Source organism: Salarias fasciatus, chromosome 19, assembly GCF_902148845.1.
Source record: "Salarias fasciatus chromosome 19, fSalaFa1.1, whole genome shotgun sequence".
Lineage (NCBI taxonomy): Eukaryota > Metazoa > Chordata > Actinopteri > Blenniiformes > Blenniidae > Salarias > Salarias fasciatus.
Genome location: NC_043763.1, coordinates 19,803,001 through 19,830,453, shown reverse-complemented (window position 1 = coordinate 19,830,453; position 27,453 = coordinate 19,803,001). Strand labels below are relative to the sequence as shown.

Genomic DNA, 27,453 nt, shown 5'->3' with positions numbered 1-27,453 from the left:
TCTACTGTACATGGCTGCTCATTTCAGCATCGGAGGACAGACAGATGGCTGCAGCCTGCAGGCCTCAAATGCATGCAGGCACACACACACACACACACACACACACACACACACACACACACACAAATGCATTTGTATCTGTGTGCACATGTGTTTGTGTGCGTACCCACAAAGTGCACACACACACACACACACACACACACACGTTACTACCCATGATGCATGCACGCATGCAGAGGGAGCGGTGTAGTTGGTGTGTGGTGATGTGGGCTGACAGATATTGTACACCTGCTTACACACACATACACACACACCGAGATGTAATTGCTAACCCAAGCAGTTATGCATCCTTGCATTGGTTCCGTCCATTTTTCTTTTCTTTTTGCTTGTTTTTAATAACTGATTATATACATGGAGCATGATCAGCTGGTTGTGGAACAGCGTGTCAGCTGCCGTGCATTTGAAAGGCGGACCTGAAGCAGGTATACGACGGGCCTCGTTGCTCCATCTGGAGCCCTCGTCTGCATTTGACGTCCCAAATCTGTTTGCATTTCTAATGTGAAGGAAGAGACAAATGACCAACATGCTGCTAATCCATCATCTTGTATTGCACAGTGAAAGAGAGAGAGAGAGAGAGAGAGAGAGAGACGGTGGCGGTGATTAGTTCTCCCCTCGTCACCGTCGCTCTCTCCTGGTCAGTTGTGTTAACCCCGTCTCAGACCTTCCTCGCTCCTCCACCGGAGATAAACCCAACAGATCCTCCACTGATCCTTCCACAGCGCATCTGGCAGGGATGTGTATCTGCTGGTTGAAAACTCTGAAAAGGAGCCAAAACATATCAGTTTGACTCATAATTGATACCAGTGTCGCACTCAGAGCCGTGCGCAGCTCCTCGTGCACAGTCCCCGTACAGCGGCGTGTTCCTTTGAGCTGCTGACAGCGTTCGGATGTGATTAAAGTGTAAGCAGAAGCCATCTTTGGATTCACCTCGGGTCTGTGGATATTTTCTAATTGCGTACACTTGACAGGGCAAAAAGGCCTGAAGTGGTCGATTCTGCGTGGTGAATGCTTCCGAACTGAGGGGCGACTGTGTGCATGGCGAAGTTCCTCGATGTCTTTGGGTGTCTCGTAGAGAAAGGAACGCAGGCAGCTGCTGGTGAATGGAAACGACAAAGCTTCACTCTGGCTCGTTAGATGGCGTCAGCTAGATGTTGCTAATTCAGAACTGCTTCTCCACACAGGTGAATGAGCTCCTGAGCAATTCACGGTTTACGTTCAACCCCCTCTTCTGTGTGTGTGTTTTTTTTCCCTCTGTTTTCCTCGGACAGCGGAGGTTGAGCATCCAGATGGCGCTCTGCTCTCCGACTCCCTGCCCCCCCACCCGCTCGGCCTGCCGACCCACCCGCTCGGCCTGCACCCCCACCCCCTCGACCCCAGCCTGGCCCACGCCTTGCCCCCCGGCCTCCACGTCGACCACGACCTGCTGACCTGCGGCCAGTGCCAGATGACCTTCCCGCTGGGGGACATCCTCCTCTTCATCGAGCACAAGAAGAAGCAGTGCCAAACGCCGCTGCTGCCCAATGGCTGCTACGACAAGATGAACGACCGAGGCGGCGGCGGAGGGGGAGGGGACGGAGGAGGAGGGGGCAGCCCCACTCTGCAGAGTCTTCATCACTTTGCCCAGCGGGGGGAGCTAAGGAAGGTGGTGGAGCCGGTGGAGATCGGCATCCAGGTCACCCCAGAGGAGGAGGAGGAGGTCGGGAGACGGGAACGAGGTGAGAGGGGAGAACAGACGCCCACCAAAGGAATTTGCCCCAAGCAGGAGAACACACTGGCAGGTAGGCCCAAAAGACACACACACAAACGCACACACACACACGTGCACACACACACAGCATCAAGATTTGGATATAGATCGACAAACGGCTCTTAAGTCGTGTAAACAAGTTTGGAAGGAAAAATGAAAAACTCTGTAATGTGCACAACAAACTTTTTAAAACTCAAGGCACAGATAATATGTTTTTGTTGTGGAAATCTCTCTAAAATAAGAAACCAGTGGACCTTTTGTGATTTTATGCACTGCTTTCCTGCCGGTTACATACACTGCGGTAATTTGAGTAAATTTCCTTTGCCAGTAATTTTGCTGTGTCTCGTCAGAGAGGTCACGGAAAGCCAACTTTATAGATTCTAACAGCTAAAATGTGAAATCTTGATCAGTAAAATGTGTTTTTTTTTTTTTGTGGCTAAATTTACCACAATTTCACTGACTTGGAGGGAATGGAGCCAGACGTTAGCTTCTCTTTCCTGTCATGATGGTACCGAATCTGGACACCTCCCTCGGAGAGTTGCGATGTTTCACACAGTTGCACCCATTTCTTGCATATCAAGAAACATCCTGACTGTCTCTTTTTAAACCACAGCAGCATTTTACTTCCTCAAACTCATGTATTTACCTTTGAAGGGGGTAAAAAGGCCATTTTGACCAGCTGTTTGTTTTATCTCAATAGTTTCTGTCGTCTTGTGGTCCAGATTTAAGCCTCTGCTCTAAAGAGCTCCTTTGGTTTCTGATGCTGAGAAGGAAGTGAATGAGTCAACAGACAGTGTGCATCATGTCGGGGGACGAACCCGTCTGTATCAGATCAGATTTGTAATGTTATGACTGCTATCGGCTGCTTTCGTCGGGCTGATTGAGTTGTTAGGCGGAAGCAGAACGAGGCGACCTTTTAGCTGGGGCAGCTCGCGAGAGCGCCGCTGCGCTATGCAGATTACATCCGCTCCGAATGTGCTCCGGGTCGTTCGATTACCTTCTGCTTGTGACGTGTTTGGGATGCGTTTCAATTAATCCACCCGCCACCTAGATATTCCACCAAGTAGCACAACACAGTAAGCATATTTCCCAAGTTGCTGAGTTGCTCCTGTCCAAGAAAAGTGTTTGGCCAGCACCACACCCACAGATCTCTCTGTTAATCACGCTGAATATATCTGACACCCAAAACAAAACAGAAAAACAAAAAAAAAAACAGTATAGCAGTATTGTGGTTTTTGTGAAGGCATCCTGTTGCGATTTAGTCTCTCCTCTCCTTCAAGGGAGTGAGGGATGTTCATTTCATTAGAGGAAGAGGACAACAGAGAGCAGCAGAGAGGAGGAAGAGGGGTGAGACCGGCACATTACCCACTCAAAGCTCTAAACCCCCTCAAGGACTCGGCTAGTTGAAACAAATTGTGCAAAACGTGACAGAGAGACTCACCCCGACTTTCATGGCGAAATCCAGCCTAAGCCATCTGCTTAAAAAGGTGAAAAGCTCATTAAAATTCAAATAAGCAAAGCCAGGGAAAAAAAAAACACACCATGTGAGGAGAAGGAGAAGGAAAAGACAGAGAAAGAGGGATTAAAAGGAGGCCAGTCTCTCCCCCGTTCTGCGGGGTGAAGCGGCGGTTTACCGGGAGAGTAGCTGCAGGGGAAGAGCACCCACAGTTATCTCTCCAGCCAGTCAAGACACTCAGAAAAGAGCCAGAGGAGGAAGACAGGATGTTCCCGTCTCCCTGCCTCTGCAGAGGTCAGCGTCGGCGTCGCCCGCTCCTCGGCGGCAGGTAGTCGTCAACAGCTAGCAGGTGCTAAACTCCCCCACGAGTCGCCGGCCGCGGAGAACTCTTTGAAGATGAAAGTGTGGAAAACATTTCTCCGGTGTGACACGAAATGTGAGAATGAGAAGCCACAAGCAGCGGCTAATGGCGATCGTTAAGAAGTACTCATCATTTTGAGGATAAATCCGAACTCCAGACCTATTTCAGCTTCCTACACCAAGCTGGGTTTGCTCACCTTCATGGTCATAATGCGTCCTGAACCTCATAGACCGAACTCCTGTAAGGGCAAATATACACGGCATCTAATGGATAACAAGAGGAACAAATGTGGGTTGTATTTAACATAGAGGAAAAGCGAAATAGCAACTAAATTAAAATGAGATTTGGTAAAGGTCACCCAACTTTTGCTTTAGAATGTGGATTATTTTTGGTTCAAGCGGACCAAACCCGGTCAATCTTGTGCCCCGCCCATGAAAAATGACTGAATTTTTCTCTTTTAAATTCATCTAAATCAACCAAAGTATTTCTGTGATGAGCGATTGGCTCATTTACCAGGCTGACAGCGTCCACTTCAGCTCCAGAGAGATGTGTGGGGAAGAGAGACGAGTGGACAAATTGAGTAATATTTCCCAGCATGCCTGGTCGCAGTACAGCGTTAGTACAGTAGAACTAATAATCATATTTAATAAAACATGCTGCTGTGGGACTGACTGTTTTAGACAAATCAGTCCAAGGAACAAATCAAAAGCAATGAAATAATTATTAATATAAAATAAGTTGCTTTCAGACTTCCAGCTGTAAACAGACAGTAAAATGCTTTTTATTTCTTACATAATTCTTATGAGCTACTATTATAGGAAATAATGATTCATTTTTACCAATAACGGGAAAAATGTGACCATTTTAGATGCAATAAAGCCAAAAGTAATTGCAATTTTCATTTCATAGAGCGACACCATGATGGCCAGTAAAACAGCTCTGAAAGGGCCACACATTGCCCGCGAGCCTTATGATGCCCGAGTAACATCCTATACCGAGCTTCGCTTTTGAAAGCTTTTTAAACCTTAAAAAAGTAGCATCCACAGCACATGAATAGCTTTTTCTGAATATTTAGAGTAGAACTGTGACCGGTTACCTCCTCTTTGTTGCCTTTACCCTTTTCGAACACTCCTGATTTGTGTCATTGTGCCATCTAAATAAAAACCCGTCTAGTTTTAGCGTTAGCAGCGGGCTAAATTTAGCAGCGACAGTTTTGGCTGGCAGCCACGCGAGGAGACGCGCTCACAGGTGACTCGGTAGCCCCCCCCCCCTCCTTCGGGGGAGTCGTCGACGGGGGCGCAAGTCAGTCTGCGGTTTGGCCCGGCGCTGTAAATACCGTGTCCGATCCCGAGCTTCATCAATATTTCACCAGGCTGCTGCGCCTCTGCCAGGCAGAGCCACCTGTGCCGCCGCCCCACATCTCTGCAGCGCGGCGACGGCGCCCCCGTAGCGGTGACCACTCACGTTGTCAGCGTCATTCTTATTTACGCGCGGAAAAACATAACCGCCGCCGCCCCCACCCCCAAACGGTTTAAAGTCTCGCAATATATCTAACTGCAATCCTCCCGTGAAATCAACCCCGCATGTGCTCCAAATTGTAATTGCACAATATTTCTTTATAACGGAAAGCGCAATAATTTTCGCATTAAAAGCCAAAACATATTAGCGGCTCAATTGGACGTGCACTGCGGCAACTGTAAACTATATTGCCCCCAATAACGTTTTATGTTTTGAAAATTACCCTCGGTGTTTTTTTTTACTTATTTATTTTTTTCTTTCCCGACAATTTCCAAATGAAATATGTCCAAGTAGCACCTTATTAACACGCAGAGAGGACGGCGACGCTTTATTAATCAAGGCGGGGTTTAATTCGGAGGGAATACGCTCGACTCGTAATCACCGAGGGGGGGACTGAAATGTGGCAGGTGGATTTTTTTTTTCCTCCTCCCCTCTTTTGTAAGTTTTTCCTCCTGTAGATTTTTTTACACCGAGACACAGAGAGAATGAGAGCGAGGGGGAGGGACGGGGGGGAAAACTGATCAGGGAGTTTGAATGTCACCTCAGAACACGACTGACGCCGCCGCCTCGTAATTGGCTCCCAGCAGGTCAAACTACTCCTTTATTCTCCGGCGTTTTTTCACCCGCATCCACGTGAAATGGAACACACGCTCATCCTGGGATCATGCCAGGAGGGTTTCTTTTGTTTTTCTTTCTTAGTTTTACCCCCTAAATTAGAAGAGGTGTTCCTGCTCTGTTAGTGGTTTCATCCCTCCATCAAGTAGAAAGGAGTGTGCAGCTTATAGTACGCTGCTTTTTCTGTAATGTTTCTAAAGAAAAGTCCTGTTTTGGTGCTTTTGATTCGGCGAGGCCTCATTTTCGCTGATAAGGAATATATCCAACATTAGAGCTGTTTCCTTCCTTTAATAAGAATCCTATCTCAATCAATACACTCACGATCACTGCTGCTGCATCTAAAAGTGGGGTCGTACTCACACGCTTGCGTCTTCTTCCCTAATCCCAATGATTCACACTGGTTTTGTCCCTCCTCCCCTTCACCCTCCTCCTCTTCCTCCACCTCTTATCAGAGCTTAATAACCCAACACGCTTCTCTCCTATATAAATACAAACCCCAGTCAATGTGCAAAAGTCGGTCTGTGGCCAAAAAAGCCCTGTCATTGCTGTTAATTTGACATCAGGTGGGGTATTTAAATAGTCCCTTCCACCTGCTTTGACAGCGTGCATGCGCCTGATAAACTGCAAATAAGCGTGACGTTATTTATTTATTTATTTATTTATTTTGCATTGAAAGTTGCATTTATTTTAGTGAGGATTAACTCAAATCAAGCTTTTTTTCTGCACGTAGGCTGAATCACACAGCTTTTCAGAAACATGCTAAATAAATAGAAGTGGCGCTAATTTGCCGCTACGGTCTGCACGAATCCAAGAAACTTCTATATGGATGAAGGAGGGTTTTTTGTTTTTTTCTTCTTTTGAAGCTTCACGTTCTTTGTTTGACTCATGCAGTATTAGTGACTCCCGGTCCAGGGATTTGAACTGGCAACCCTTTGGCACGGCGCGCCCTCCAGACTCCCAGGCGACCGGTCGTCAGGTTAACTGGCTGCTCCGGAGAGGTGGAGCGCTGACAGGCCGGATTAAAGAAAGAGAGAGAAACGTGTCATTTTTTTTTTTTTTTACTATGAGGCACACACTCACACTCACACACACACACACACACACACACACACACACACACACACACACACATACACGCGCACTCACACACCCGCGTTCACGCTGCGCCACACTTATCACACAGGAGTGTTTAACACCACCTGACACAGTGCTGTGCAGCCCTTAAAGCCTTGTCAGCTAGGGTTTAATTCAGACATTTAACTAAGTCCAGTTGGAGTGGAGACACACACACACACACACACACACACACACACACACACACACACACACACACACACACACACACACACACACACACACACTAACATACATGCAGCCTGTCAAATGGCTCTGTCAGATTAAAAAGGTGTCGTCATATCTGAGTTTGTCAAAACTACTCACTCCTTTACATGTGCTTGTGTGTGTGTGTGTGTGTGTGTGTGTGTGTGTGTGTGTGTGTCAGCTGTCTAGCTCTACCTCTGCTTTCACACCCACTTTTTCTGTCCTTCTCCCTCAGCCTTCTTCTGTTTGTTCCAGTTCATTCTCTCTGTCTTTCACACACAGATGGTTACTCGTCCACATTTAGACAAGGAGCTCTCTCGGTTTATCTGTCTGTCTCTCACACACACACACACACACACACACACACACACACACCCACCCAGAAACACATACACACACACACACACACACACACACACGCTCACACACATTTGCGCTAAGTTGATTATCAGACAGAAAGGAGAATATTTAATTCCCGTTATTTTATGTGAGCTGTGCAATTTGCAGAGTAAGAAGAAGAACTCTCACAATATAAAGAATTATTTTCAAAAATATCTACAGTATTTAAATCTTGTGTAAACATTATGCACTTGGCCACACATGCACATGCACACACACATACACACACACACATGGATATGCACATCTTCAATGAATAATGACTGAGCACAGTGGTGTGTCCCCTAAAATATTTACCATATGCTTATTTATCTTCCAAATGAAACTGCACAAAGACTTGACAAAGAGCTACGACGCTGAGTGTGTGTGTGTGCTTGTGTGCACGCGCCTGTGTGTGTGTGTGTGTGTGTGTGTGTGTGTGTGTGTGTTTGATATAACAGCCTGTACTTTAGAGGCATTACGGCGCCCGCTGCTCTTGTTTTTTCGCGTTGTTTCAATAAAGCTGGGAGGCCTCTCGGATGGAGCGACGGCCTTTTTGAAGTGGTAATTACTCGGGTTTGTATCGCGGCTCGCTCGCTCGCTCTCCCTCCGTCTCTCTGCCTCTCTTCCCCCCCCCCTCCGTGTGTGTGCTTCTCGTGCTAGTTTGGGGTATTTGTGTGCGCGCGCGTGTGTTTTCCCATCGTACGAGCACCGATGCATTTTTAATAGGCCCTGAAAGGGTGTGGACACACACAAACACACACACACACACACACACACACAGGAAGAAGTGGAGAAATCTCATTTTCAGTCTCGAACACTGCTGGAAAAGTTACCAATGAAGAAGTAATTAGATTAGTGCACTAATTGCTCTAATTGACTTTGCTTGTTTTGTTAACAAGGGTTAGCATGCTGACGCAAACAGCTCCTCTTTACTCCGTATAATCAATGCTTGAATATTAATATATTTGTTTTGCACTTATTTTGATAGCAGTGTTGTGTTTTTGTACCAGTGGGGAGGTTTTGGAAGCGCTACTGTCACTAGCATGAAAAAAAGACTACAGTGTGATTTCAGGATACACAATATATCGCAATTTAATCAATACTGGGATAAAGCAGGTATAATATTCATATTGCAGAAGACAGAATGAAGTAAATTCAAATAAATTATACTTCCATGCACTGTGCGTTCACTTTCTGCATATTCAAAATGACAACATTTTAGCATCGTACACTGAAATGTTTGTCCTTATCTGTATATTGTAATGTATCGCATGGTGAAACCAGCACACAGGAAACAACTGCATGGACACAGCCCGACATGTTGGTGACAGTGTTTTTGACGATGGCTGTGGATGTCGTTGATGAAGTTTGGTTTAAAAACCTTCGACTTGTTTGGAATGCCTGATCACATCGTGTTCACCGGCCTCATTGACCTGTGTGGCGCGCGCTCAGATCGCTTGAAGCCCGTGACGGTAAGGCACATTTGCGGCCCTGCTTTGTATTTGCATTGCATTACGTGCGTCTGAGTGGAGGAGCCTCATTTCCTCCATCTTCTCCTCCCTCTCCGCCTGCCTCTTTTCCACGTGACGTCGCCACCTTTCCTCTGTAAATCCGACGTCCTGGACACAAACCAGACACGGAAAGCAGAAAAACAAGTGCGACACGAAGGTGGGGAGAGACGGTGAAGGAGTGGAGTACAGAGCGAGAGAGAGAGAGAGAGAGAGAGAGAGAGAGAGAGAGAGAGAGAGAGAGAGAGAGAGACTTCACCATTAATAGAGCATCTCATCTCTTGCGCTTCTTAGCATTTTCAAAATCCCTTTTTGCGATTTTCGCCCTGTCGCCTCTCTCTGCTGCGTTAATCACTTTGCATGCACTCATTTAAATATTAAAATTTTCTTTAATCATCAAAGCCAGTGAGCATCATGCATATTCATATCATCTTACCCCCCCCCCTCCACACCCCCTCCCTCCCTCAAATGCCTCCATCCCCTGGATCTCAGGTTCATTACTCTGCTGCGCAGCCATTAGCCACTTCCCTAATCACACAGTTTGCACACACAGGCCGGCCCGTGCATGCACACGCGCGCACGCAGCTAGCCACCAGCGCTAACCAGTGCTAATCCGCTAACCAGACCAAAACACACACAGGCATCCCTCCAGTCTAAACTGAGCGCGCAGACTTGTCATCCATCCTGGCTGCTGGATGGCTGGAGCTGGGAGTATTTGTCAAGAGGCTCGACGAAACACCCTCATTTGCATAATGACTTTGTAGTTCTGCATTAATAAAATTTGCATATGAAGCCGTGTTAATTACTCCTGATCAGCCTTTTTTGCATTCATGCATGGTAATTTTCGGCGACTTGCAAAAAAATTGATGTCCTGGCGTCGGTGATGAGATTGGTGGAGGAGGCTGTGCGTGTGTGTGCGTGCGTGTGTGTGTGTGTGTGTGGAGGACGGGGGTGTGGAGATGATGAAGGTGAGGCGTGGAGGGGGAAGTAAAGGGAGGGGGTGGATCGTGGGGGTTGTTTGGGGCATTATCAAAGCAGAATAGATGGCAGATTGGTGTGGTTTGCTTTTCAGGCGGCGGCTCTCTTTCTGCCCATAACTTCTGTTGTCAAGAGTGAAGAGAGAAGCTTTTCAGTAAAATCCTCATCTAATTTTATTGTGCAACACACACGCACACACACACATATGCGTATTCACACTGGCTGGCTGGCAGCCATTCGTCAATCCATTGTTTACTCTCGATTCCTCATCTCAAACAAGCAAAGACTTCTCAAACTGTCAGGTTTGATCAACAATGGATAATATTCACAGACTTTTTACAAAGGATTTGGGGATTTAATAACCATTTGATGTCTTCTTGACGTTGCTCACTGTCGTGTCGTCGGCACCGTATCTTTGGTGACTGCTGAAGACCCTCGGCGGTCCCTGGACCCCACTTTGAGGAGCACTCGGTTTAATGGCCGCCGAGACGTGACGTCTTGCTCTCCTGTTTGCCTTTTAATAGCTTTGGAAAACCAGCTCCTCTTTGTTGAAAATAGCATCTAAGTGAACGAAGGTTGATTTTAGAAGCTTTCCATTTATTTAAGGCTTTTCCCTCAAGGACGAGCTCATTTGAATTCCCCACAGGGCCGATCAGGTTTAATAAACCTCATGCTTAAACCAGTTAGAGACTTTCTTCATGGTCCCTCCAGAGTTCAGGCATTTATTCACGTCCCCCCCCCCCCCCCCCGCCTTTGGTACGTAGCTTGTGGTTTTGGTGCCGTGTGTTTTCTCTCAGATCTGCGAAAATCAAGCAAATGAATGTGCGGGTTTTTTTTTTCTTGGTGGTCTCTTGATTCATGTGAGTGGATTTATGGCCAGGAAATAGGAGTGCGGTGAGTCCGGCGCAACGGCTAATGCGAAGGCATGAACGGTATGCGCATGAATCAGAGCCGACCGGGGTTTTTAAGGTGACGTTTGGAGGGATCCTCAACATTTTCCAGTTTTTGTCATCATTGAAGTTTTTTGTTGTTTACAGGTTTCACTGAATCCTCCCTTTTACCCGTTCTGTATTTAGCAAAATCAGTTTCTGGAGCTTTTACTAATTTACTAGAGAAGTTTCTTGTTGGTCAACTACATCTATATTGAAAGAAGAGTGACCTTTTATGGGAAAACCAGCCACATATGGACAGCACAGCTTTTTCTTAATTTTATAAAAGGGTAAAAATGCAGGAACTGTTATAAAACACACCACTTTTATCCAAAAAAACTAATTTATTTGCAAGACACTGGTACCAGGAAGGTATTAGGATTGAGTATTGGAGACATCTAGTGAAAATTTTAGGATTTATTGACCTCTTTTGACTGTAAGTTCTGAAATATGTCAGTTTGTTCTATTCTAGACTTTCTGGCAGATTTGTATTTTCTCTGATAGCACTCGAGTGGAAAACTGCTCATAAAGGGTTAATCCTTAAAAAGACTTAACATTCTTTAAAAAAAAAAAAACTGAATAAAATAGAGCAAATTTCGAGGCACTCTGCTGTTTTCAGTTCCTAAACTTCTAAATAAAACCTTTGAAGTGAGCTCTGGTCTGTTTGGAAAGCTCATCTTTAGAGTATTACCAAATGACCACCTTATATTCATGCAATGCCCTGTTCCAGTAACTGAGGGACTGACTTTAGTGATCACTGCATTTTCTTCGGGGGAATTCAGAAAAGACTTCAGCAAAAAAAAAAAAAAAAAAAAAAAACAATGAACAAAATTCTAAGATGAACTTTGTCCTAAAACTCACACTTCTTCTCAAGTGTCTCCTCAGCTGTGACGAGCTCTTTAGTCGATATCCGTATGATATATGTGTGAACAATCCTGTTGATAGGAGAGCTTTTCATGTAGCATATTGTCGTCTGGTGGCACTGAGAGATCAGATGGAAGGATGAAGCAGTCGGCGGAGCTGTGCTTGTCAGGGAGGAGTGAATGGCGGCAGGAAGCTGAAGGAGCAGCCTCGTACGGGACGCAGAGCTATACCTCCATCTCCACGCACCCCGGCCCGGCTGGTGATGGTTCAGGCCGGCACCGGCATTCACGCATTGTGTGTGTGTGTGTGTGTGTGTGTGTGTGTGTGTGTGAGTTGTGTTTACAGAGAAATTGTGTCCAACACTTCCCGTTCTGCGTGTTATTCTGTGTGCATACACCTCAATTTTTGTGTCAATTGGGGACATGAGCTTGGCTGTGTTTACGCTGTTCACCGTATTGTTAGCGCGCGTCTTTTTTTTTTTCTTCTTGTTCTTCTTCTTCTTCTTCTTCACATCGCATTGTGTGAATGCGAAATGTGGCTCGTGAAAACATTTTTTTTTTTTTTTTTTTTTTTTTGTCAGAGGCTGTTCCAGTGAATTTTTAAACAAGACAGACGCCCCATCTGAGCTCCATATGATCACTTCTTACAAAAGGCCTGACACATTTACCCAGTGACCGTCAAACTTCCCTCTCCCTGCACACTCTGAGGTTTATACTTAGTAACAGACTGAAGGTGGGTGTCACATCCTGGAACGCGCTCCATCTGCAAGCTCAAGCAATATTTCACAATATTTCTATGTGAATGCCGTGTGAAATTTAAGTGTTTTTCTGTTCAAGTTGGCTCAGTCTTCCTTAATTGTTCAAACACAAGACGAGATATAAAGATTTGTGATCCTACATTAGAGAAACGCTAATGTTTCCAACTTGTAACCTGTGGACCTGTTTTCAGTGGTTCCTATAGCACTGTTATCGTGCAAACGGACACCCAAAACACAGCAAAGTTTCCCGTTTCCAGTTGATAATGTTGTGTAAATGTGGCTTGAAAGTATTTAAACTCAAGTAAAGGAAATGAAAACTGCAAGAGTGTGTTTTGCTGGTGTCTTATGTGTCAGTAATCTTTTGTATGATCACTCATATCTGGGTCTGTTTTCACTAAAAATGAAATCTCTCCTGCTGTAGAAGTCACTTATCAGGTTGACTCTAATTGATGGATGGACGCACACTGAAAATACTCTGCTTATAGTGCATTGTCATGTTACACACAGACAATTTTGCTTTATATTAATCAGTCTTTATTATCAGTGCTGATACTTCGTGTCAGAATTAATACCAAAACCTGTGCATGTTACTGTTTTGGTATTTGAAACTCAAGGTAAATGTATGTTTCCAGGGCTGGTCGTTGCATCTCATGGTTTCATTAGTGGAAAAAGTAATGTGATTTTCCACACTTGTGTGGTCAGGACACCTATAGAGCGCTCCAAGACAAAAGCAAAGGGTTTCTTAATGGTTAACATCTTTCTGTTACACAAGGGTACTTTAGTTTGCTTTTTTTCTTTAGACTTGCCTATTTCTTAGTAAATTACTGGGTAATTTAATGCGTTTGGCACCCTAAAGAGTATTTAGATCAAATGAAAGCATTAGCCTTTAGCATGAGACAAACAAATCGCTGCAAACCACTTCAATTAAGGCAACATCATTCAGACTTCAGCACAGAGGAATGAGGGTGCAGGCGTCCCGACACTGTCCGAGGAAGCTAAACGCCACAAAGCCAGGAGATATTTTAGAGAGGGAAGGTTAAAAAAAAAAAAAAAAAAAAAAAAAACTCGAGAGAGAGAAAAGCAAATGAAGACTGCGCTCGGCTATTTGTCACGCTCAGTTCCTGGTGTCTGGAAGGTGTTTCCTCAATGACACTGCGAGGCAGGAAGTTCCACTTAGGCTGAAATAAATAAGAGTCACTGGGTGTTTATTATGAAGCCCGACATCTTGGCGTCTGATTTACAGCAACAAACATTTGGCACCAAACACCAGTGATGGGTACAAGAGAAAACAGAATAAGCAGAGCCTCCAGTATCACTTATTACATTTTCATGCAAAGACGGAGTCGCCCACTCGCTGTGTCCTGTATGAATTAGGGTGTTAAGTGTCCCACATATCAAGCCTCCCTGAGTGTAAGTAGATGCTTGCTGGAGCTGCGGTGTCTTCATGCCACAGTGTAGAATAAACTTGACAGCCATCTGGCCTGAGTTGGTCATGAAAAAAATGTTTGGCATGTTGGTCAGTCTTTGATCTTCTGCCTTTTTTTTTTTTTTTTGTTTCCTGAATATCTTCTGCCTTCCAGCTATGTCACAACGCCACAAACTTCTCCGAATTAACTCTCGAATTTTGCTCGGACTGCGACCAAGTCGCGGGGATTTTCTGTGGCAGATTTCCTCCCGCTGAGTCTCGGAGACGCCGCCGCGCTTTGTCTTGTCTCCCCACTGCCAGAACAGCCTGCTCTTTCTCACCGGCTTTGAGGATCTGAATCCCCCAGCCTTTCCTTGTGTCGTCTATCAACCTGACACTGGTGGCTTTCACTACAACTCTGCATACAAGATTTGATTTTTTTTTGTAAAGTCAGAGATGGCAGCGAGCGAAGGGGGGGGGGGGGGGGTGGGCGGGAGGGAGGCGAGCACGTGCAGCAGAAACAGACACAACACGGAGAAAGGTAGCAGCGACAAGACAACAGGCCGTTGCAGCTCCGCCGACAGGGCGATGCTTCAAAAAAACAAAACAAAACAAAACAAAAAAAAAAAACCTTTTTGGACCAAACAGAAAGAGACATTGCAATTGACGGAAAAATAATCTGACTGTATTCTCGCTGCAGCGGCTCCGGTCTGGCCACACACTCACAGGATGGGATAACCGCCGCATTCTGCGGAGTTCGGGCGACTCATGACCGCCCCTCTCCTCCACAATAGTCTGTTGGCGTTTAGCGCCGGCCAAATCACCACTTAACAAAAGCTAATTTCTCACTTGGTTAAACTGGGAAGGATTAGGGGCCCTGTGTTGGCGCAATCCATGTTTGGTGAAGAGTGAGGGATGGAAGGATGTTAGGAAAGGATTTAAACCTCAATTACAAGGGACTGGGGGCTTTTGTGCGTCCGTGGCGAAGGTGGCTCGCTGAGGTTTAGCGACTTTGCTGTAAATGTTTGCTGCCCTGTTGTGCATGTGTGTGTGTGTAGGTGTGTGTGTGTGCATGTATGTGCATGCAGCTGAGTGTGACATAGCCTGACAAATACATGTTGATCCCCTTGTTTAGGAGGGTTTAAATCTTCCTAGTTTCACATACTTACTACCCAGGCCATATGCGAGGAGGGACGACATACAATCAAAGCTCGTGACACAAGAGCAATTTAAAACCCTCCTGATTGTTCTCTGTGTTGGAAACTGCTAATGGTTCGTGACTATATTTTCCCTCTGCGGCAGGGCCCCCTTAAAAAAAATTCCCTTAAAACCGCTTAAAACCCGTTAATAACCTTAAATCTCTCCTTCATCCAGCATCACCAGCCACCGGAAAGCCCCCTCCCCACAGCAGTCTCTTTTGCAAACCTTTCAAATTTCATCAGGCTTTAAACAAAATGCGTTTTATATTACTAAAGGGATCTGAAACCACTTTCACGAACACCTCTCTAAAACACAGAAATCAGGAGCAGTTTGCGATTGTTTTACTCAAATGGACCGACTGGCCTCCCTTGTTGTTTGGTTTTACACGCAGCCCCTCTGGTTTGAGCACAAGAAAGGGCGAATCTCAGTCGAACGCTTTATGAAGAGCTTGTTTGAGGGTGTTCGGGCTTTTCGTGAAAATGACTGAATATTGCTTCATCTGTCTGCGTTAGACACCAGCTTTTCTACTCTGACTTCATCTTTGAATTATCGAGGAGGCGCCACTCATTTCCAAGATTAACCAAGCCTTGAGCGCCTTTAATTTTGACTTTCAGTTCCCTGAAAGGTTTCTGCGGAAGCCTTTCAATGCATGTCGCCTTAGACTCTCAACATCTTCCCATCACCAAACATCACCAATCACAGTGGAGTTTCTTCTACAGTCGGCACCAAAATAAACATTACTTGTGTGCTGGTGTCCCAAATAAAAATGTAGCATTTTCAAAGCTTTGTGGATGTTTCAAGCATTTTTTTTGGCAACTTGCACTCGATGCATGTGCCCAGTGCTTGTCATCAAATATAGTGTTGAGAGGGAAAAACACAACAGTGTTTTAGTTACTGTGAGAAATGTAAAGCATCTCTATCATTTATGTTCAAAATTCAGACTAATGTTAGAAATCATTATTGATTTTAAGGTTAAAGGTAGAAAAGTGGAAATTTCCATGTTTAATGATGCTTTAATGGTGTGGATGAGGGAGCTAAGGCTTCTCTAGTGATGCAATAGATTTGAAGAAATAACATTACGTTTGAGAATGTGACACACATTCTTTGGTGCTTTTCACCCCAGGTCAAATACTTCATGTTCTTTAGGCCTAATGAAGTGTGAAAGGTGTTCTGGGTTGCGAGTGGGAATCTGTCGTTACCTTGTGGAAAGAAGTTGGAAATCCGTCTGCGGAGCTCGACGATGAGCCATTAAACCGAATCAGTTGCGTCTCAGAATTTCAGGCACACGGAGGTCAGAGGAGTTTGAGGGAAAGTACCAAATAACACAAGTCTTTGCTCCCTGTCCAAACCGTTTATCATCAAGTCTTCAAACCCCGCAGCCCAAACATTTGCTTGATTTTTTTTTCCTTTCACTTGTCTTTCACCGAGGATTTCGACATCGTGTTTTAGTGCGAGGGACATTCTTGGTTGGCAGTGATGTAAAAACCCGAGCAGCTGTCTCTCGCTGTATCGCCAACCTACGACCGGGCTTTCAGCATCTCTCCTCTCCTCTAGACTTTGTTTTTCAGGGGTGGGGAGTTAGCGAGGCAGGGGGGTGGGGGGTGTGAGGGGGCGAGCGGGATAAAGAGGGAGTTAGATTTCTCCCCCCGAACACCAAACCCTTTCGTTTGTATCAAAGCTGTGCCTCACCCCCGCTGACACCCCTGAATTATTCACTTAGAGGAAAAGATAAACAAAGCTTGCTAGCTACAGTTGTTCTATTGATTTCTCTGGGCAACATCACAGATAACAAAAAAGAGGGCTGGAGGAGAGAAGCTGGTGAGGGCTGCTGCTGCTGCTGCTGTCTCTATTTTTTTTTCCCATCCGTAAATAAATCAATAACACGTGAAGTTTTTTTTTTTTTTTTCTCCCCCTCCTGAGAAAGCAGCCCGTGTCCTGTTTCCCAGGAAGGCGAATAATGAATTTATGTGATATTTTTTATTTGCTGTTATTTAGGCAGTGAGAGCAAGTGTCTATAAGGGCTTTTCCCATGTGGGAACGGTCTTTTCTACCTGTTGGTTAGGCTAAAATTGCCCATTGCGGGGATAATTTGCCGTTCGGAGCGAGGTTGGGGGTTGGCCAAGTAAACAATGCTGGCTGAGGGCCAACGGCTGGCAGTGCTGCTCTGATTAGAAACAGGCCGATCCTCTTCATTCTTCCTTTTATTGCCTTTACGCACCGAGAATGAGTTTCAAAAGAAACGCTGCACTTCAGTATTGGATCATGGCTGGTTATTAATTTCAGAGGCATGCGCTCGTTGCTCGGCTGTATCGCTCCCTGTGTGTGTGTGTGGAGCGCGCGGACTTGTCTTAACTGCCCCTTCGACGCCGCTTGTAGCCTCGCAAATAAAAGGCATACCTGGGAGAAGATGGCAGTTCAGTGGGTGGACTGTTTTCACGCTCCTTAATCACCGGAGGGTTCTTCTCTACTGCTTCTCCCTCCGCTGCCCTCGCAGCGGCATGCGACTCCTGACGCAGGCATTCAAACCCGCAGCTCGGTCCCAGGCGTGTGTGATCGGTCAGCGGATGAAGCGCGGCCGGCCCCCGGCGGGCGTCCACTGGACCACAGGACTCTTTCCAGCAAGAGAAATCAGATCAGTGCATCGAGGCCAGCTTGGCGGGCCGCTGGACAGGGTCCCTCATAAGCCAGCGTGACCTAAATGGTCAGTACTTGAGTCTAATTAGCAGCAGGGCTGGCTGGAGTATCGGCGCTGACACTGGAGCTGCGTGTGGAAACAGAAATGTCAGTCCCACTTCCCAGGAACATATTTAGACCACTTACCAGTCTTCAAAATAAGGCAGCTATTTTTATTACATTCACTGTTTCTCTCTCACACATAATCCCTGAAACACAGCTCTTGTTTTAGTCCTGTGGGCTGTGTTCTGCTCAGTCATGTTCACTGTTGAATTCAGATGTTTGTTTTTTTTTGTCAGCATTCCCAGATCAAATTTCAAAATAAGAGCATGGATCCATAGGTTTAAAATCTTTTCTGCTTTTTTTTTTTTTTTTTTTTTAACAAATTACTGGTCAGTCAGTGTATTTTGAGTATTTTCCTCCAAGATAGTATTTCTTAGTCAGCAAAAAAAGAAAAAAAAGAGTCACTTTTGCCTGCTTTGAGCCGTCTTGCGGGAGGAACCTTCGCTCTCTACGGGCGATCTGGATTAAAAACTCTCCACTCGCAGTCTGTTGGTTGGTCATCAGTCTTCAGGAATGCGCTCTGCACATCAACCTCCACAGATATACGAGTTGACATTCGGACAAGATCCTACAACTAAACAGTGTCAGAGATGACCCACAGATCCGGCTGCCTCAGAACACTGTGAGAGATTTATCAAATGCATTTTTACCCATTCCCTGTCGTTTTTGTTTCCCCTCAGGCTGTGGAAGCTAAACACTCCGTGTCTGTAGCTCTGAATCAGGCGGTGCAGTGCCTTGTTGTTGGTGTGCCCCACCAGGCTGATCCAAGCGTGTTGAAAATGCATTCTGGAGATTTTAGCTCGCGCACCGTCGCATGTCGGTTGCTTCGGAGCGGATGAACTCGCTCTGTTTATAACTTCATCAGCAAATAATGCCTCTTATATTTTGGTCCAGCCGACGTATGAGAAAACTACTGACGCACCGCTTTATTGGTTTTCTGACTATGGAACATGTTCGAAAAAAAAAATTGTAATAAAAGCAGAGAATTTCTCCTGTAAGTGATGGGGGCAGCACTGCAGGATGTGTGTGTGTGTGTGTGTGTGTGTGTGTGTGTGTGTGTATTGGTATGAGGAAATGAAAACAGATTGGACTGGTTATGGGAGCAGGCCTGCTCCTAGTTAGCGAGGGGGAGGCTGCAGGAGAGCTGAGGGGCTGATCTTCCTCTCCGCTCTGGACCAGAGTGGGTAAAAAAACACAACAAATAAAACAAAATCAACATCCTTTCTGTCCAGTATTTATCAAGAGCTCTTCATGGGTGAGAATGAACTCCGGCGATACAAGAAATTACAGAGACGCTGACTATGAAGGCTCGTGAATGTGTTTGGCTGTAGATCCTGAACGTTACAGACGACTGGCTGCACAACAAGCAACCAGCAGCTGCATCGTTTCACTTTTCATCCTTCTTAACTGACCTGCTTGCAGGAGATGTGAAGCTACATGTGAAGCTCAGCGGCTACGGCAAGGCAACTTGTTCAATATTTTATGCTTTTTTATTGATATCTGAACTGCTTAAAGGTCCAATGAAACATTTATCACAGTGGCGCCTGGCTCATTATAATTGCATATATTATTTCCAGCAAAACCTAAATAGAGAGAGTGTGTTCTCAGTGTTTTTATCGGCTAATCATGCTGTACGTGGGCTAATGTGCCTCTTATGTGGACGAGACTAAACAATTCGTCTGAAGAAGTTCAAAATAAGGAAATGCGATTTTATTCATGCTCTTTAATGTCTTTGACTTTCCATATTGCATTTTTAAGTCACAATATCTCCAGCTATTTTACAATCAAATGATACATTCAGATCTGTTTCTCGTCTTAAATATTCCTTATGAAACAAATAAGCAGCTCGGTCACAGGAACACGGTCAAACCAAACCACCGTTTGATCCTTGTTAAGAAGGAACGAGGTAAAAATAATAGGCTCAGAATTAACTACATTCTCTTATGAATTGAGTTTAATTGGACTCTTCAAACTTCTGTGACATATTTATGCCACATAAATCAAGACTGTCATTTCGACAGCAGAAAAAAAAAAAAGGCTGCTCAGTGGCTCTCCCCTGTACTTCGTCGCTGCCTGCAGGTATATACTTTTCCACGGACTCCGCCGCCTTTTTCCAGGGCTCTTCAGTCATCCAAGGCCTTATAAGGGCCTCCAGCAAGGACCTGTCCCCTCATCCCTCTCTCCGTCCCCTCATCCCTCCATCCGTGCCCTCCCCTAACCCCCCCGCCAGCTCCTCTGGTCTGCATCTGCTCTCGACCTGCTGCGCCTCCCTCCCTCCTCCTCCTCCTCCTCCTCCTCCTCCTCTCCGGCTTCTAGCTGCTATTTCTGTATAAACAAGTGGAGTCCGACCAAAACACTCAGACCCCCGGGCTACACTCCTTCACTGTCACCCCCCCCCACCCCCATCCCCTCGTCCCCTTGCTTCACTCCGCCATTTCTTCTTCTTCTCCTCTCTGCTTCCGTCCCTGCAGGTGAAGGCAGTCGCCTCAGACACTCCTGTGCTCCGCGGTTACACGGAGAAGAAGACATTTAATGGCTGTTAAAGGTTACGTTCACAAGGAAAGAGGAGAAGTTGAAAAGGTGAAGCTGATCAGCGGGCATAATGTCGTACTCATAAACCGGGGATTACGTTCAACTCCGTCTGGTTCAGTGCTGAGGCGAAGGAAGGGAGGAACAATAGAGAGAGAGCGAGAGAGAGAGAGAGAGATTTTCTCCTTGATGCCGGTGTCAGGCGGAGCTGTAGTACGTCTTATTCAGACAGGAGGTTCACCGCTACATCATAGTCTTGGATGGAGCCGGAGCATGTGTGTTTCCAGGAGACTCCCACTTGGCAGCCAGTGATTTGGACGAGCTTCATGTGAGCCGGAGGAGGGGCGGGATTTGGACGGGGCAGGTGACAGGGAGACGTAAAAGGAGGAAGCCGAGGGATCCAAAAAACGGGCTGGGACCGTCCCAGTCAAATCAAGCCCGTGGCAGCGTTTCTCCATTGTGGCTGCAGAGAGCAAGCCAGCGCTTCACCTGACAAGATGTCGATGGCTTTAACCTCCAGAGACAACAGCGCAGATTGGCCGCGACGGAAGGCGTCTCCGTTTTAACAGAGAGGATCTGCTCGCGCACGCACACACACACGCATTCGTCAGCCCTTCACAAGGCGTCGGCGCACGTTGTGGGGCGGTCGATTCATACCTGATCAATTTCGTACCTCAGTGATTTCGTACCGACTTATTTCGTAGCTGAATTAACAACCTTGGTTAGTGTAGGTAAACCGGCGTCGCTACGAAGGGCACAGGGACACGAGGGCCTCTACTAAAACCATCGTTTGTGGAGTTTATTTACTCCCATTAATCTGGGATCTATGATTAACGTCAAGTAGGCAGTAACTAGTAGTGTGTTTTGACTTGTAATCCTCCGTTATGCTGGAAACATCGCTCATAAGAGCTGTACCATAATTGTGGACACAAATCGACTCACTTTTGCTGGAAATACACCTTCAGTGGATCTAAACATTTACATATAATCTCGTCCATAATCTGCTTCCTCTCTGATTTAATCTAAACTGTTAATATCATCGTCATAACTGCATGGATCTGCTGTAAAGGCCTGTCAGATTATTCAGTAGCAAACTGGAAAGGGATTTCCTTCATTCTACATCTGTTAGTAATTGTTATAACACCTAGTACCCATCTTTGATATTTTCCTTTTAAAAAAAAATGTTGGCTAATATCAATTATCTGGTACGGTTTTACATTTACAATGACAATTTTACGTGGGTGTTAAATGTGAATTTATTGCAGAAGTCAAGGTTTGGAACCGTGACGGTTCCACATCACAACACGGCCATAAATACACAATGACCCATTCATGTCTTCATTAAATCGGCCCCCATTATCGACATGTGACACACTGCAGCTCGGCCTCACCCAGTTCCATGAAAAACACTCAAGACCAAACAAGCAAATGAGACACACACACACACGGAGTGGAAGTGCCATGTACCAGGTGCGCTCTCTGAGCGGTCTGTGTTTGTGTGTGTGATGTCCAGGATTACGTCCCTGCATGCAGCACAGGCTGCGTTTTCGAGCTAGGATGAAACCTCGTGTTGTGGCTACCGGTGGCAGCAAGTGTCTCTGTCTCACACACACACACACACACACAAACACACACACACAGCTTCACACACACTCCCTAGGTGCAGCGGTGCGGGCCAGTGTGTGGGATTAGCTGGTATGCTCTGGCACTCTCCTCTGGTAATCCCTCTAATTTGTTAACAGGGCACAGAGACAGGGACACACACACACTCTCTCACACACACACACACACACGCACACACACACTCTTACCGGGGAAGTTTGTTTTGGATTGCATCTCACTCCCCGGTTTTGACTACATGACCACTTGTCACGTGGCGTGAGGGATGAAGACTCTCTCCTTTGTGCTCCTCTTCCTCGGCTCCCCTAATGAGCTGAACGCATTCTAATTTGACTATGATCGGCTAAGCCTTCCTTTAAAATTCATAGCATAAAAATGTCAAAGCCCCCCCCCCCAACCCGCCTCCTCCCCCCGTCACGCCGCCCCCGCCTCCTCGCCTCGTCACGGGCGCGGGGGCTCACACACACTCGTGCGCGCACACCTTGCACAATGCTAATCCTTTGCTGGCTGGAGAACACGCAGAGAAGACGGAGTAACGCTAAAGTTCAGCGCACGCTGGGATGAAAGGAGGACTCGCGTAAATGACACAAGTTCCACAAATGGAGAAAATAAAAATAAACGTGTTGGTTTTTTTCTTTTCTTTTTTTTTTTCTTTTTTCGTGGTTCTGGCGAGATGAACCAGCTCGGCTGGATATCAGCGCTCCCTGTATTCCAGCCACCTGTCAGGTTAATTTTCACAAACTGAAGTCTTGCTTTTGAGTTGAGAAAGTGCGATCCTGGGAATCTTTCACCGTTGTCTAGATATTTAGCATTTTATGTCATTTCTCCTGTGGTCGTGAAATCAAGCTGTTGAATGCACTGTGATGTGTATCAATTAATTAAATAAATGAAAATGAAATTAAAAAAAAAAATGCAAGAATTACTTTTTAGTAACATGTTTTGGAATAAATGTATTTTCCTTTATATTCTCCCCCCCCCCCAAAAAAAAAAAAAGAAAAAAGAATGATTGCAATAACCACCACATCCTTCCTGAACTTCCCAAAACTTTCCGATCACTTTGACACATCAAACCAGGCAAAAAAAAAAAAAAAACTATTCAGAACAAACTGTTGGAGAGAAACCCAGCTTGTGGCATGTCGGCCGACAGTAACAGCCTGTATAGCAGCAAGAGTTTGGGGTTTGCCTCTTGGTCTTTAGCCAACAGCATCTGTGGCGAGCTGAGCTCAGAGATGACTCAGTTTCCCCGCAAGGATTCTTTTTTTTTTGACCGGAGATCGTGGAGCTGTGAGGACGCCGTAAAGCGAAGCCGCCGACTCCGACGCGGCGGATGAAGACGGCCGTCGGAGGGGAAGGCCCCACGCCTCCGCCGCGCCGGTACCGTCGGGGTGGTTTAATTAAAGCCGCCGCTGTGTGGTCCTTGTAGCCGTTTTAGTCGCGAGCTGTTAAATCCAATTTGAAACCACGTGTCGGACGACTTTGAAATCCCGCACTCAGACCACTTCATTCAAAACAAACAGACTGCTTAAAGAATACTAGCAACTCGGCGCCAAATGAGCTCTGCTTTTGAAATGATCTCATTAGGTGGAGACACACACACACACACACATACACACACACACACACAAAATAAACACCTCTTAATTTGCCACAACTGAAAAAAAAAAAATCCTCCAGTTTTGTGGAAAAAGGATGCATTTGGAGTGTATCTACACACTCTTGTAAAAGTGGGACAAACTGTCTATTTTCCATATAAATGATGAAGAGACAAGCGCCATGCAGACTGACCGACGTGTGTGTGCGCGCGTGTGTGTGTACATTTACGATACAGCTTGGAGCATGCTGAAATAATCAGGAGAACTTTGCACAAGTGGGACAAAAGAACACACACTCTCTCTCTCACACACACACACACACACACACACACACACACACAGAGAAAGTGGCTGTACCCTCGGATCACATCAGCCGGGATCAGTATGCAAATACCTCGGCGCCGACACCAAACCCCCTCCCGCACGCAGCCGTGCTGCCGATCGGCCGCGGGGATCGGAGACGGAGGTGGAGGAAGCACAGGAGGTGATCACCGTGACACCGACTGGAGGGAAGAGGCTCACCGCCGCCTGTTGACTGTTGACTGTACGGCCGGCTGAAAGCACATCCCAGACCACTGGAGAACAGCGAGAACTCCTCCGGTAGCCATGAAATGTCCAGGTGGAGTCGAAAACTGAGGGTTCTGTCCATACGTGCTGCTCACAGCCTGTAATCTGTGTGAAGTTCAAGGTGATAAATATCAGAAATATTGACATCGAGTCCAGATCCTCCAAAATTCTCAGTGAAAATTTGCGTTGTTGGAGAATATAACAGAATTCTCAATGAACAAACATGTCCAGAGAGTTTCTCTAAATAGATTCAGTTTCCCGCTGGATCCAGCTGTTAGATGTATTTTTGAACAAGCAGCACAATCCTATTTTGGTCAAACTGCGCCTGTCATCCAAATCATCACTGTTCTGTTCAGTTTTCAGAGGCAACCTGTTCTGCATTTGTAGAATTAGACTCGCAAAATAGAGAATTGAACCTGAACAACACTGTAAATGGGATCGAGTCGCCATCTTCATTGCTAGTTTTGGTTTGACACTTAGTTTCGGTTGCAGTTGGGAAGTTTAACGTGGAACTATCAAGAAATAAAGACATAAAAAAAAAACCAGTGCAAAAGTCACAATGCGCATGCAGGAAACATGAAAGATCAGACGGTGTCACTCTGGCTGCAGCTTTGTGTTTTTTTTTTTTTTTACCGTCCTCCCTCCGTGTGTTTGTCCTCTCCTCGGCCACAAAGAAAATAGATCGGCGCAATAATTTGAGGCGATAATCCGACGGCGCTCCGCTGACACTCGCTACATTAATCGCACACTTTGCGGTGATCCGCAAACCCCCCCCACCCCCCCACCCCGCCCAGTAATTGTACATATTTGACTCCCTCGCTCTCCTCCTCTCTTTCTCCCTCCTTCATCTGTAATAGCTGTGATTTAATTTAGCTATTTAACCTGTAATTCCAGCAATATTTATTGAGGACCGAGGGGGAGAAAATTGGGCCATTAGCCGCCCCAGATGAATACACTGAGATGAAAATGAACGCCGCTAACTGCCAGTTGACCTTTGCACCTTTGCTTTTCCAGCCATTCCCTCTCTCCCCTTTTTTATTAGCGGCGGCGGCAGTAATTATGGCAAATTGAATCATAGTGAAAACTGGAATCAGCGGGTAATGAGAGTTTTATACTGCGTGAAACCGAACCAGGAAAGAGAAAGCGCAGAGGAGAGATTACAGAAAGCGAGAGGCTGCCGGAGGATGGAGGGATGAATGACGGAGGGGACGGGTGCCAGCGTGTGCACGTGAACGACACGTGGCCGACCGGAGCCCAACCTGTTTGCGCACGTCTGTGAGAAAAAAGGGATAAGTGTGCTAAAGGATGACGGCGGGTGTCTTCTTTTTTACCTCCGTATCTTTAAATAGGTTGATTTAAAGATGTGAGCGTGCGCTGTTGTATATTTTGACAACTGCACTCATGTCGTGTGTGTGTGTGTGCGCGCACGATCCTGAGCCAAACTAAACACAGGCAAAGAGCCAGACAGCTTCCACTGGCAGAAAGAGGAAGACTGCAAAGCAGCACACACACACACACACACGCAGTCTGATGTGCTTCGTGTAGAATAATGCTTTTGAATCTCTTTATTTTCAAACAGTACAAAAAAAGAATTTCTGCAGTCTGGATTTTTTTTTATCGGATCGTGTCTTGTGCGTTTTTTGCTATTGTTTGCTCTTTTATGGTATTACACTTGTAATTAGCTGCAGTCGTACCTTCAGGTTCATTCACCGTCTTACAATAGAAAATCCAGTAGAAATGTGAATGGAAACTTAACATCAGAGCGTGGAATAACTGTATATGGGCGTCACAGCCGTTTACCGGCGCTCTGGTGTCACTGTACTCTGAAGGATTTTCACACTCGGTAGTTTGTTGGAGGGCTTTGCTATGTTTAAATCATACATGACAGTGTTTACTCAGCGGTTTGTCCTTGTGGGCACGTCGTCGTGCCAGTGATGGAGCCAGGACTTGGTGTAATAGAAGGTTAAATATTAGGATTAGGTCTCTGGTTTAGAGATTAAAGTTTAAAATAAAAAAAAAAAACACACGCGTAAAGGTATAAAGTGATCACGGTGGAGGCATCGACCTGAGTGCCCCTTCAGTGGAAGTCAGGGGTGTCAAACATAAGACTCGTGGGCCAAAACCGGCCCGTAAGAGGCTCCAATCTGGCCTACCAGGCATGTAGCCTGCCTTGTATATTATTTATTTATTTATTTATTTTTACATATTAGGAGTAGAGCTGAGATGTCGGTGATGCTGTCAGGAAAGATACCAAACTGGCCCTAAACCATGCTGTCAGAGGAGTTTTTAAAAACATGCAAAGAGCAACAGCTGTAGGAGATTTTTTTGGGTGAAATTTCAATGTATTTTGCGCCAGAAGGTTTCATTAAAACATGTTGAGGTTGTAGAAGCTGTTGGATTTTGAGAAGCTATAGATGTTTCCGTCATGTTTACTCTGCGCCACAACAAAGAGGAACTTTAAAGTTAAATTGAAGGGTTATTAAACCTCTATTTTGACTCAAGAAGAAATTAGGCTGCATGTGGCCCCTGAACTGAAAAGTGTTCAACACCCCTGAAGTGTTTTTGGAGAAAATGACTACATTACTCAATTTAAAGGCACGCAAGTTCTAAATCAAGAAAAAAGACACAACTCACTTTTTTTTTATTTATTTTTTTTTTTTTTTATTAACTTTGACCTCAGTTAATAAAACAGGTCCAACTTAATTATTATCTAACACGTGTAAAATATAAGCACCAATATGAAAACACAAACTTTCAGGACAGAGAAGAAACCCTTCATGGAGGTGATCCTCTGAAGTGAGATCATAAATAAAGGCAGTGAACCAGCCACACGTCTTACATGGATAAATTCTGCTCTGTAATTTGTTTCCACACAATACGGTTTATCTAACAGTCAGCCTTGGGTTAAAAAAAAAAAAAAAACTGAAGAAGAAGAGAGAGAGAGAGAGAGAGAGAGAAGCTGAATGTCAGGAACACAAAGTGAACCGATGTAACCTTTCGCAGGCGCACGGCCCACACTTACTGTAAATACACATACTGTAGGCCATAACTCAAACATGTACGACACAGGAGAGGAAAGAAAGTCTGCGCAGACGCTTGAAGAGGGAGTGTGTTTTCTCATTCAGTCCATAAAGCACGGCTCTGCGCATTCTACCAAATAAAGTGATGAGCGGCTCCCCGGCTCTCCCTCGCTCCCTCTGTTTTTTCATATGGAAATAGGAAATAATGGGGTGATTAAATAGAGTCGTATATTAAAGTACAGCTGACATTAGAATTAGCATAATGTGCTCTCGCCTCAGGCTGCATACTT

At 45.6% G+C, this 27,453-nt stretch overlaps 1 protein-coding gene across 1 annotated transcript in view; it reads left to right on the top strand.

Annotated features, from left to right (window-relative positions):
• The window catches only part of bcl11ba (BCL11 transcription factor B a), a 41,506-nt gene that overhangs the window by 6,872 nt on the left and 7,181 nt on the right, over positions 1-27,453 (top strand). Inside the window, exon 2 of the mRNA XM_030116151.1 lies at positions 1,329-1,838. Within this exon, the coding sequence (XP_029972011.1) occupies positions 1,329-1,838 (510 nt within the window). The remainder of the gene's footprint in view (positions 1-1,328; positions 1,839-27,453) is intronic.